Consider the following 8038-nt stretch of genomic DNA (forward strand, 5'->3'; position numbering starts at 1 on the left):
TATATATATATATAAATTTTACTCTAGTTTTACTGCTATATCAGAAAGATCTAAGTCAGATGTTTCAACATTTGAATTTTCTCTTCAGGGTTTTGTTCAAAGCCATTTGACATTCAGAAAAACACCTGTTAAACAACTGCTAACTTTTAGACAGCGTTCAGGGCACATTCACTCCAGTTCTAATCACCTGGGTGTCTGCAGCCAGGTGTATGTAACAATAAACACATTAAATTTGTTATTCTGCAGGGGAAAGACTACCGAAACCAGACAGAGGGAAGATGCGCTTCCATAAAATTGCAAATGTCAACAAAGCTCTGGATTATATCGCCAGCAAAGGAGTGAAACTTGTATCGATTGGTGCAGAAGGTACGTGACAGAGCTTGACAATGCACCTTACTTAGATCCCAGGCATTCACGTTGCAAAGAAGTCTGATAGAGACCTTTGGCCAAATTGAGAGGGCTGTTCTCTATATATGGGTGCCTCAAAAATCCCTTAATATTGATTGCTGACCTGTATCTGTGGAAGGACGAGAGGTGGAGATTTGTAGACACCTGGCAAGGGATAGGGGTATAAATGGGCTCTAAGATTAGTTCATCTCCAAGGCTAAACTGAATTGTCTGTATTTCAGTGGGTATTCAGATAATTATTTCTTCTTTTAGAGCATTACGGTTTTTCCATATGTTGTGAAAAATAAGGAACTCCTTTAGAAATCAGGTTGGATTCTACGGTGTGCTTTATCCAATCTGGGACCTTTTTTATCTTTAGGAGATATTATTCAGACAAGGCAAAGTCTGACATCACTACCAGGTGACTGGGACCTACTCCCATTTTATTATGAGACTGTGGATGGCAGCTGTGTTTCTAAAATTCATATGTAGAGTTAAGGGAGTGATCAAAATAAATTATGGTAGATAGGGAGAGACTGAGCATATGAAGAAAGTGGGATGGGATGTTATTTACTAGAGTTATTGCTTTGTTATTGTTCTGTTGTTCAGGTAGTGAAATAAAAACATGCAGTTGTCTAGCTACATGCTGATAGATGTAAATTCTGAGTAAAAGAAGGTGGGCTCTCACTGCAAGTGAACCTATGCCTCCTATGAGATTCAATTAATTGTGTAAAAGGACAAAGGTCGGTCTAAAACTACCTACTTCATGGAGATACTTGCATAATGCTTTGCATAGCCATTACCATACAAAGGGGTGATGTGGCTAGCAAGATATCCAACCACTCTTGATTCCATAGCCTCAGTGCTGTGCTTTCCATTCCGGGGGCAGCCTCTAACATGTCCCTAGAGCAAAACCCTGGCTGTAAGCTCAGTATCACAGTGAGAAGCGCTGGCTATATTCTATTCACATTGCTAGGGTTTTTTAGATCAATTCATAAGCATTCCCTTCCTGTTTTCAGATTTCTTGAGGCTTATATATGTCTTTATTCTGGTTTACAAACCTTGATCTCAGGGAGCTTACTGTAATTGTGGATGGAGCAAGAAGATTCATTAGGTGGGACAGCGGCATCTGTAGAAGTAATGGAGAGATCTGTCAGCATTTGTTGATTGCACAACTGTTTGACTTAGCCCACTAGGTTCCTCAAGTACTGTTCACCAAATGTGTTCAGTTTCTAGACCTAGAACTCTACAGTCCCAAGAACTGGGTGTTCTCTGGGCAGAGCATTTGTTTGAACTTGCCCTTTATTCATTTGAAACTGAACTGGGTGGGCCATCTGAGTCCAAATCCATACTGTCTATCTTTAGGCACATAACAGATGTTTTCTGGGGAGTAGATCATCAGTGGGGAGACCTGGGCAATTCCCAAAGGCGCTTCAGATCTCAAAAGAGCTGTACTGCATTTCAGAGGTGCCTGGCTCCCTCCATCGGTTGTACAGGCAGTCAGGGGCAGCTGGGCCCTTTGCTCAATTAAATTAAGTGGAATGTAAAAATATGGCACTATCCTAAGCCTCTGCAATTAAGGTTACTCTGAGAGCGACATGGCATTGAGTGGACAGCAGAGGGTACTGAAGAGACAATTTATGTGTGGAAATGAAAATTAAAAGTACAGAAGCCTATTTGATAGCTGGTGCAGACATACTGAGAGCACAGAGCATGGAGCAAATGAATGGTAGTTTCTGTTATGTCATTCTGGGACTCTGAGGCTTCCCTGACAAAAATGAGAGTGCAGCAAAAGGAGTATCTTGTGGGATAGAGTGGTCATTCTCTCTGGTCATAGTACTAGTTAGTGTTTTCACATCTAGATTCTTCAAGCAAGGCTGGAGTATTTAAACTGAGATGCATCAGCTCGTATCTGCTCCTGAAAGGACCAGACCAGCCATGTGCACTCCTGTCTCCCTCATTTTGCCCTGCTTATTGCTGCTTATTTCCGCCAGGGTGGTCAGACTAGGGAGCAGTGCTTGAGCAATTTCTGTATCACCTGAAGGCAAAGCATCTGGGGTAGCTCAGATGAGCTGTTAAAATCACTTAAACTAACCCTGCTGTTCTCCTTGGCAGCAGCTGGCATGAGCCTGCATGCTCAGTGATAATAAATAATTCCGTCTGGGAGGGAGGCAGGAACAAGAGGCAGTAACTTCTAGCTTCTCAACCAGTTGCTGCAAGGTGATGTCGGACCACGCACTTGGTATTTCTTCCTGCATGTAACAGCAGGCCTTAGTTAGTAAGCCAGGAGATTAAGGTGATGTTCTTGGCTGTGCTGCAGGCATTTATTGCCTGTTTCTGGAATTCTCAATCTGTAAAATGGAGGGATTAGAAGCAAAAATTAATTCATTAGCACTAAAAAAAAGCTTTAAGTTCTTGGATGGAAGCAGAGGAGAAAAATCCACTGCTACTGTCGTAGCTTAGGTGCAGAGAGGAACCTGTCATTGTAAGACATTGCACTATGTCAAGTATGGCTACTAACACACATTAGATTACATCCATGTGGGCAGCAGCAGATGGATTCATGTGCCTTCCACTCCTACTCTAAACAGGCTGAACACAAAGCCAGGTCTGGCCCAGACGTGCTTAGTGCCCTGTTGAGTTTACCACATCCCCTCTACTAAATTTGTTATCTAAGGCACAGTGCTGTGCTGATGCAGCAATTTGGTATCACATCTGACTGGGTACAGTTTCACAGTGTGGGACCTCTGGCACCAGTACGTGTTTAAAGAGTCCCTGTGCCCCCTTGTCCTGCATACTTGCTCCCACACTTCGCAGACCTACCCTATCACTTGGGTTGACAACTGTTTCTGGAGCTATGCTGGATCCGCAATCTGATCTGGTTTTAAAACACACTTCACCTCTTTTTTTTTTCTTTTGTTGCATTTTTCAGCATTGTTGACTGGGCAGTCATAGTATGAAGATGGAATGAATGCCAGAAAGGAGGCAGAGCACAGGCTCCTTCAGCTTGTATTATTATCAAAGTCCTTAACCCCTTAACTCACTGCCCCATGTGTGAGGATGGGGCATATGGGCTTGCCTGCACCCATCTGTTTTGGCATTCTCTGAGTTACATGGATGCATGGAATACTTTTTAATTTCCAAAGCATGAAATTTTTGTATCTGCTGAGGATCATGTTTTATTATCTGACATGCTGAGTGGTGAAGATTGTGTAGGCCCAAGGGGACCAACTGGCATTTAAAATGGGACCTCAAAACAAAGATTAAACTGTGATTCCTGGGGGACATCAGTACAAAGATCAATTTAGTATTTTTAAGGGGCCAGGGATATTCTTTAAAGACATCATTACTGTTTTGAGGCTGACTTCCTTGGACTATTTCTTGAGTGAAAAAAAGAGAGGTGATCACCTTTAGCTGTGATGCTGAGCAGAGGCCACATTTAGCTACTCTGATCTGTGTAGTGGAAGAGTCTCTCTCTCCATTGATGATTAAATGAGACTAGAGAGTCAAGAAGCTAAAGCAAAAGCTGTGAAAGTAGCCCTTCTGAGCCATTCACAGTCCAGGAGTTGGGAGTTTTCCCTTAAATTTTTAAAAAAAGTGCAGTAACTCCATTTGCAAGGTAATTGCGTCCTGAATTAAATCAACAGAGATACGGAGAACCGCAGAAGATGAGTATCCTGTTAATAGGAAACACTTCTGTATTGCTCTTCTGGGGAGTGGGAGAAATATTAAAGACCAAATGATCTGTGAATCTGCTACAAAAATGTTAGAATAAAAAAAAAAAAGCCAGAACAGAATAAAAAACCCAAACCTAAAACCTTTAAGAACTTGCTGCACTGCTTTGCTCTAGCTTTTTCCCTAGGCAGTTTTGATTGTTTTCCCTTGCCTTTCCCTTCTCTCTTTTCCTGACCTCATAGGTCAGCAAGACCTTTCTCCCCAGAAAGGTGTAGCTTTGCATATGTGAGGTGTAGGAACTATATTCCTCCCAGAGGAAACAGGCAGCGTGAAGAAAATAATGAATCATAGAATGGTTATGGTTGGAAAGGACCTTAAAGTCTTCTATTGACCTGTAAAGGAAAATTATAGGAATGAATCAGTATTTTTTCATCACTGACACTTTTCAACATTTAGCAACTTTGTTTTCCTTCTGTTTAGATATTTTTCCTTGTCTTTTATACATGGCTTTTTTGTGTTTTATGATAGCAGTAGCTAATGAGAAACCAAAGCTGGCAAATTGCTTGAAAATTCTCCTGAGGCACAAAATGAAAAATTCCCTCTCTTGCTCTTTCATTTTGTCTGTGTGTACATACGGATATGTAAATCAAAACAACGATGTAGTGATTATGCAAATCCATGAACTGATTGCCTGACAATCAGCAGTGCCTCCTGAGTATTTAAATTCAGTTATTTTACATTTGAAGAAATTCTGCTTTACTGTATATACATAACAGACATCTGATCAAAATACAGTTAAATACTTGACCAAGGAGGAGGGAGGAGAAAGGAGAAAGAAGTAGCTACATACCCTAATTATCATTTGTTCTTTTTTGGTTGAAAGAGTTTAGTTTTGAGATTTGAAGAGACTTGAGGTATTTCAGGGCTGATAAGATAGCAATAATGCGTTACAAAGTGAGGTAAGAATTCTGGAAAATTAGTGTGGAACCCAAAGGGGAAAGTGAAAAAATGGCCATTCATATATGAAATAGGATTATCCCACTAACAAAGTATAGACTAATGATGGGTGACATATTTCCTACCACATTTGTTAATTCCATAGGTTCAAATGACAGCTTGTGTCACGTACTGTTGCAATTTAACATGTATTGCAAGTCTCAAAGCTTGCAGCTGCTTTGTTCTGTAAAAGTTGCCCCTGGATTCAGGCAACTTTGAAGTAGCAGAGCAACTACATTTTCTACTGGCACCTCTATTGGCATTTGATGTTCAGTTGAGGAAATTCCTCCTGCTGCAAGTTCCCCCTGTTCCTTTTGCAGAACACCAGTGGCCCCCCCAGGCAGCCACAGCTGCTCCAGTTTTTGAGGAAGGCTGGAGGTGACTTTCAAGCAGGGGAGCAGCTGGTGCCTTCCCTGCTCCAATGATCTTTCGGTATGAGGTGACTGGGAAGACAGTCTGCACTTCCCCTCTCTCATTGTCCACCCTCCTCCCCTTCCAGTGCTGCACTCTCCTTATAGTGTCACTATGTTGTTCTGAGTCTCTCGCTATACTTCTCAGATTGATTTAACATTATCACCACAATAAGTGGTCTGGCAGTACATCTTTTGGTGTTGAGAAGTTTAAGTGGTATCACTGTTCATATGACAGTGTCAGAGCACTGCATTCTGACTTGGCTTCTGGAAGGGACTCCCATGGATGTGTGAGAAGGGTTGGAGAAAGCACCTTCCTAGTGCCCTGTTTTGAAGGTAGACTCAACCAGTCTTGAAAAAAATTGAAACCCTAGAGGTAAAAAATCCCATTTTTTATTGAAGATCCATAAATGCGCATAAGCATCAGAGCTGTAAGACATTACAGCCTTGTGGCCATGTTTCTGAACTGCCAGGAAGGAAGGTATGTAGTCTCAGGAGATGCTGTGTCTCTTGAGCTGTTCTTCTTGCCTAGTCTGTGCTGACACTATAGGTAAAATTCTCAAAAAGGTCTAAATAGAATAGGGGAATTTCTGAGTATAATTTTATTAAAAAAATAATACTGTTAATGTCTTGTGGTTTCTTAAAATTTGGGGTAAGACCATATTTTTTAAATTTCCTTTGTATTTGAAAACAGTAAGGCTAATACTGTTCAAACCTTAAGTATTTCCCTTCAGGCTCTCTCTAAAAAAAAGATAGCCTAAAAGGTAAAGCTTTGAGACAGTTACAACTACCTGGAGAGAAGCCTTTTAGCATTGAAGGGCTGAAGTGACCTTAACCTCAGTAATCTTCAGTCCTACTGCCAGGGTAGCACAAGCAAGTTTGTTGAAAAATGAATGCCGATGAACTCTGTGTAGATAAAGAATTATGGTAGAAATATGACATATTTATGAGAGACAATATATTATTTATAGAAATAGATGATTAAAATAAGACAAAATAGAAAACACATTCTAAATACTACTACTATCTCTTTTTTTCACCTTAGAAATTGTGGATGGCAATGTGAAAATGACGCTGGGTATGATCTGGACTATCATCCTTCGCTTTGCTATTCAGGATATTTCAGTGGAAGGTAATAAAAATGCAACTATGTTAAGTAATTAGGAAATTTGTTTAAAGACATTTTTATATTAGTTGTGCACAAGTGAGATGAGTGTTTTAAAAATGAATTATTTTTTCACAGAAAATGATACTGCAAGTTCCCTACCTGATGACAAAATCAGTTTCTGGAGGAAAAAAGTAATTACTCTCCTTACCCTGACAGAGACCTTGATCCAGCTTTCTAAATACAGGAGTTCAAGGCATCTCTCTCAGTTTTAGAGATAGAAACATGCCTGTCTTTCTGAGCTTTGATGGCCTGAAGCTATTCTGTACCCTGTATGGTGGTCCTATTTCCAACATACTTTTAAAATCCTGTTGATTTATCACATTCTTTGCAGATATTATCTAATTATATCCCTCTTCTTTCTACAATTCTTTCTTCCCCACTGCTTCAGAATTTTTTTTCTTAATTTTCACTCAGTAACTGGCTCCAAAAAGTGTGTTGTAGTTACAATACTTTTTAAATCAAGTCTATGCTGTGAAAAAACTAGAATTCTAGAAAGTAATCTCAATTTTCAACCAAAGTAGAGTCAATTCAAGCTCTGCATGCCATCCTGCTCATGATCTGTGGGACATTAGATATGGACCTAATGGTCTATTTGATCTATTCTGTCCTTTATTTATGCATTCAGATGCCCATAGGGTTCAGATAATGAAGGTATTTCTTCAGCATTTATACTTCCTCATAAGCAAACTGACTGAGAGTACAAGCATATTTCATGTAGACACCAACACAATCTTTTATGTCTAGTTCTATTATATTTTTATTGGATATTTTTATCCAAATATACATTCTACTGTCCAACCAATAAACTCTGTTAAACTTCTAATATCCCAGAATTATTACGCTGGCTGAGACTCTAGTCTGGGTTGTTCCAGTTGAGCTGACCTCTGTATCTGAATGGAGCCCCATTAGTTCATTTGTATGAGTATCTTCTAGGATTAAATGTTGGCTTATGCCAACCAGTTTCAGGTGGCTGACCACATTTAAGATGACAAGAAATTAATTACTTGAGCACTTTTTACATTTTTCCTTTTTTTACTCCCTGATGTCTTTTACAGAGACCTCTGCCAAAGAAGGGCTGCTGCTGTGGTGTCAAAGAAAAACTGCTCCTTACAGAAACGTGAACATTCAGAACTTCCATCTTAGGTAAGCTTCCATTATTTCAAGGGGTAGAAGCAGTCTAAAAATATTTTAGGTCAAATTTTCCCCACAGTTGTGTAGGTATATATTTGACAGGAGAATTTCACTCTTCACTGTTTTCTGGACTTTTTTACTTTGAACTTTTTTTTTTTTTACTTTTTTTTACTCATGCTCTCTCTTCAGAGTTTTATTTTGGTTAGCTTTTGGTATTATTTACCATGTCTTCCATAGTTACTATTTAAAATAAAAAAATCCCTACTACATC

The 8038-nt window shown here is 39.7% G+C and overlaps 1 protein-coding gene across 1 annotated transcript; it reads left to right on the forward strand.

The window, feature by feature from the left end:
* Positions 1-246: 246 nt before the first annotated feature.
* Positions 247-7779, forward strand: LOC104464515 (alpha-actinin-2-like; the record flags this gene model as incomplete). Its single annotated transcript, XM_010077248.1, has 3 exons — positions 247-366; positions 6514-6600; positions 7692-7779. Coding segments are annotated over 3 exons (295 nt in total), but the record flags the coding sequence as incomplete, so codon positions are not given.
* Between the last annotated feature and the right edge of the window lie 259 nt (positions 7780-8038).

This window comes from Pterocles gutturalis, unplaced genomic scaffold (assembly GCF_000699245.1).
Source record: "Pterocles gutturalis isolate BGI_N339 unplaced genomic scaffold, ASM69924v1 scaffold31158, whole genome shotgun sequence".
Lineage (NCBI taxonomy): Eukaryota > Metazoa > Chordata > Aves > Pterocliformes > Pteroclidae > Pterocles > Pterocles gutturalis.